Genomic DNA, 1,087 nt, shown 5'->3' on the forward strand with positions numbered 1-1,087 from the left:
TTGGAGACGCTTGTTCTGCCCAAGTTAACTGTCCCTGAAGCTCCAGCACCTTTGCCAAACTTAACCACCAGCTTCACCCCAACTCCACCCATATCCTCAGTTTCTCCCACTCTGCAAGTTCCTTCCACAACCCCGTCGCCACCCCTGAGCTCTAATCCTGACCTGGACATTGACACGGACATAGAGTCCGTGGCTTCTCAGCAGCTGGAGCAGGCTCAGAGCCTTCAGCATCAATCCCCAGAGCCAAAAGAGCAGGATTCATCTGTGCTGGAGAAGGAATTTGCCAATCACCTCTCCAGATCTAAAAAACCTAAAGGGCTGGAGTTGGCTCCTACTCTTGTCATTACAGGCAGCGATCCAAGTCCGCTGGGGATTCTGAGTCCCTCTCTCCCAACCGCTTCTCTTACTCCAGCACTTTTCTCTCAGGTAACCTAATTCTCTTCCTGTTTGGTGGTTGGTTGTTTTGTTGTTTTTTTTTTTTTTTTTTAGTAACAATAGTGGTTATGTTATATTTTAAAACGGTAAGGGAAGGCAAGTGGAAAATGAATAGTCAGTAGATTGTATCTGGAGTTCTGAAACTCATGATGTCGCTCCCATTTTTCTTACAAAATAGAAACTTTATTCAGAATCGGTATTAGCTTCCACCCCAAAGTGTGCCGAAGTAGTATGTCAGCTGTACACGCCTGTGCAGTGTTAGCAAGTGGAGGCAAAACCCAAACCAGCACCAGCAGGATCCTTTGTAAATCTTGCCAGGGTGGTATTGAATTATTTCAAAAACCCTAAACCCTGCCCTTATCCTTCAGGCTGATTCTGAAAATGCTTTAAAAATAGAGAATCACGGAGGTGTCTGTTTAGCAGCTTGCTTTCCCTTGATTCAGTAGCCATTTACTTAAGACCAGAGTATGGTGACTTAACAGCAGTTAAGAACGGGTGCTTAATTTGGTTGTTATCTTTGTGTGGGAAATGAAAGCTTTTATGCCTCATGGAAAATTTGGAAGAGAACTGAATCCAGCTAGGCTCTTAAATTGTTCTGCATATATTTAATCTCTTTCCTGTAATAAATTGGAATTAGAGTGAAACTGTAGGG

The 1,087-nt window shown here is 43.7% G+C and overlaps 1 protein-coding gene across 3 annotated transcripts in view; it reads left to right on the plus strand.

Moving 5' to 3' along the window:
- ELK4 (ELK4, ETS-domain protein (SRF accessory protein 1)) overlaps nucleotides 1-1,087 on the plus strand; it is a 5,322-nt gene that overhangs the window by 2,128 nt on the left and 2,107 nt on the right. The window contains exon 3 of one of the 3 annotated variants that reach the window (XM_010293975.1): nucleotides 1-426. This exon is cut by the window's left edge and continues 1 nt beyond it. In XM_010293975.1, coding sequence (XP_010292277.1) covers nucleotides 1-426 — 426 coding nt within the window. The remainder of the gene's footprint in view (nucleotides 427-1,087) is intronic. The other 2 variants (XM_010293977.1, XM_010293978.1) reach the window with 2 other exon arrangements.

The sequence above is a fragment of the Phaethon lepturus genome, unplaced genomic scaffold (genome assembly GCF_000687285.1).
Source record: "Phaethon lepturus isolate BGI_N335 unplaced genomic scaffold, ASM68728v1 scaffold14979, whole genome shotgun sequence".
Taxonomy (NCBI): domain Eukaryota; kingdom Metazoa; phylum Chordata; class Aves; order Phaethontiformes; family Phaethontidae; genus Phaethon; species Phaethon lepturus.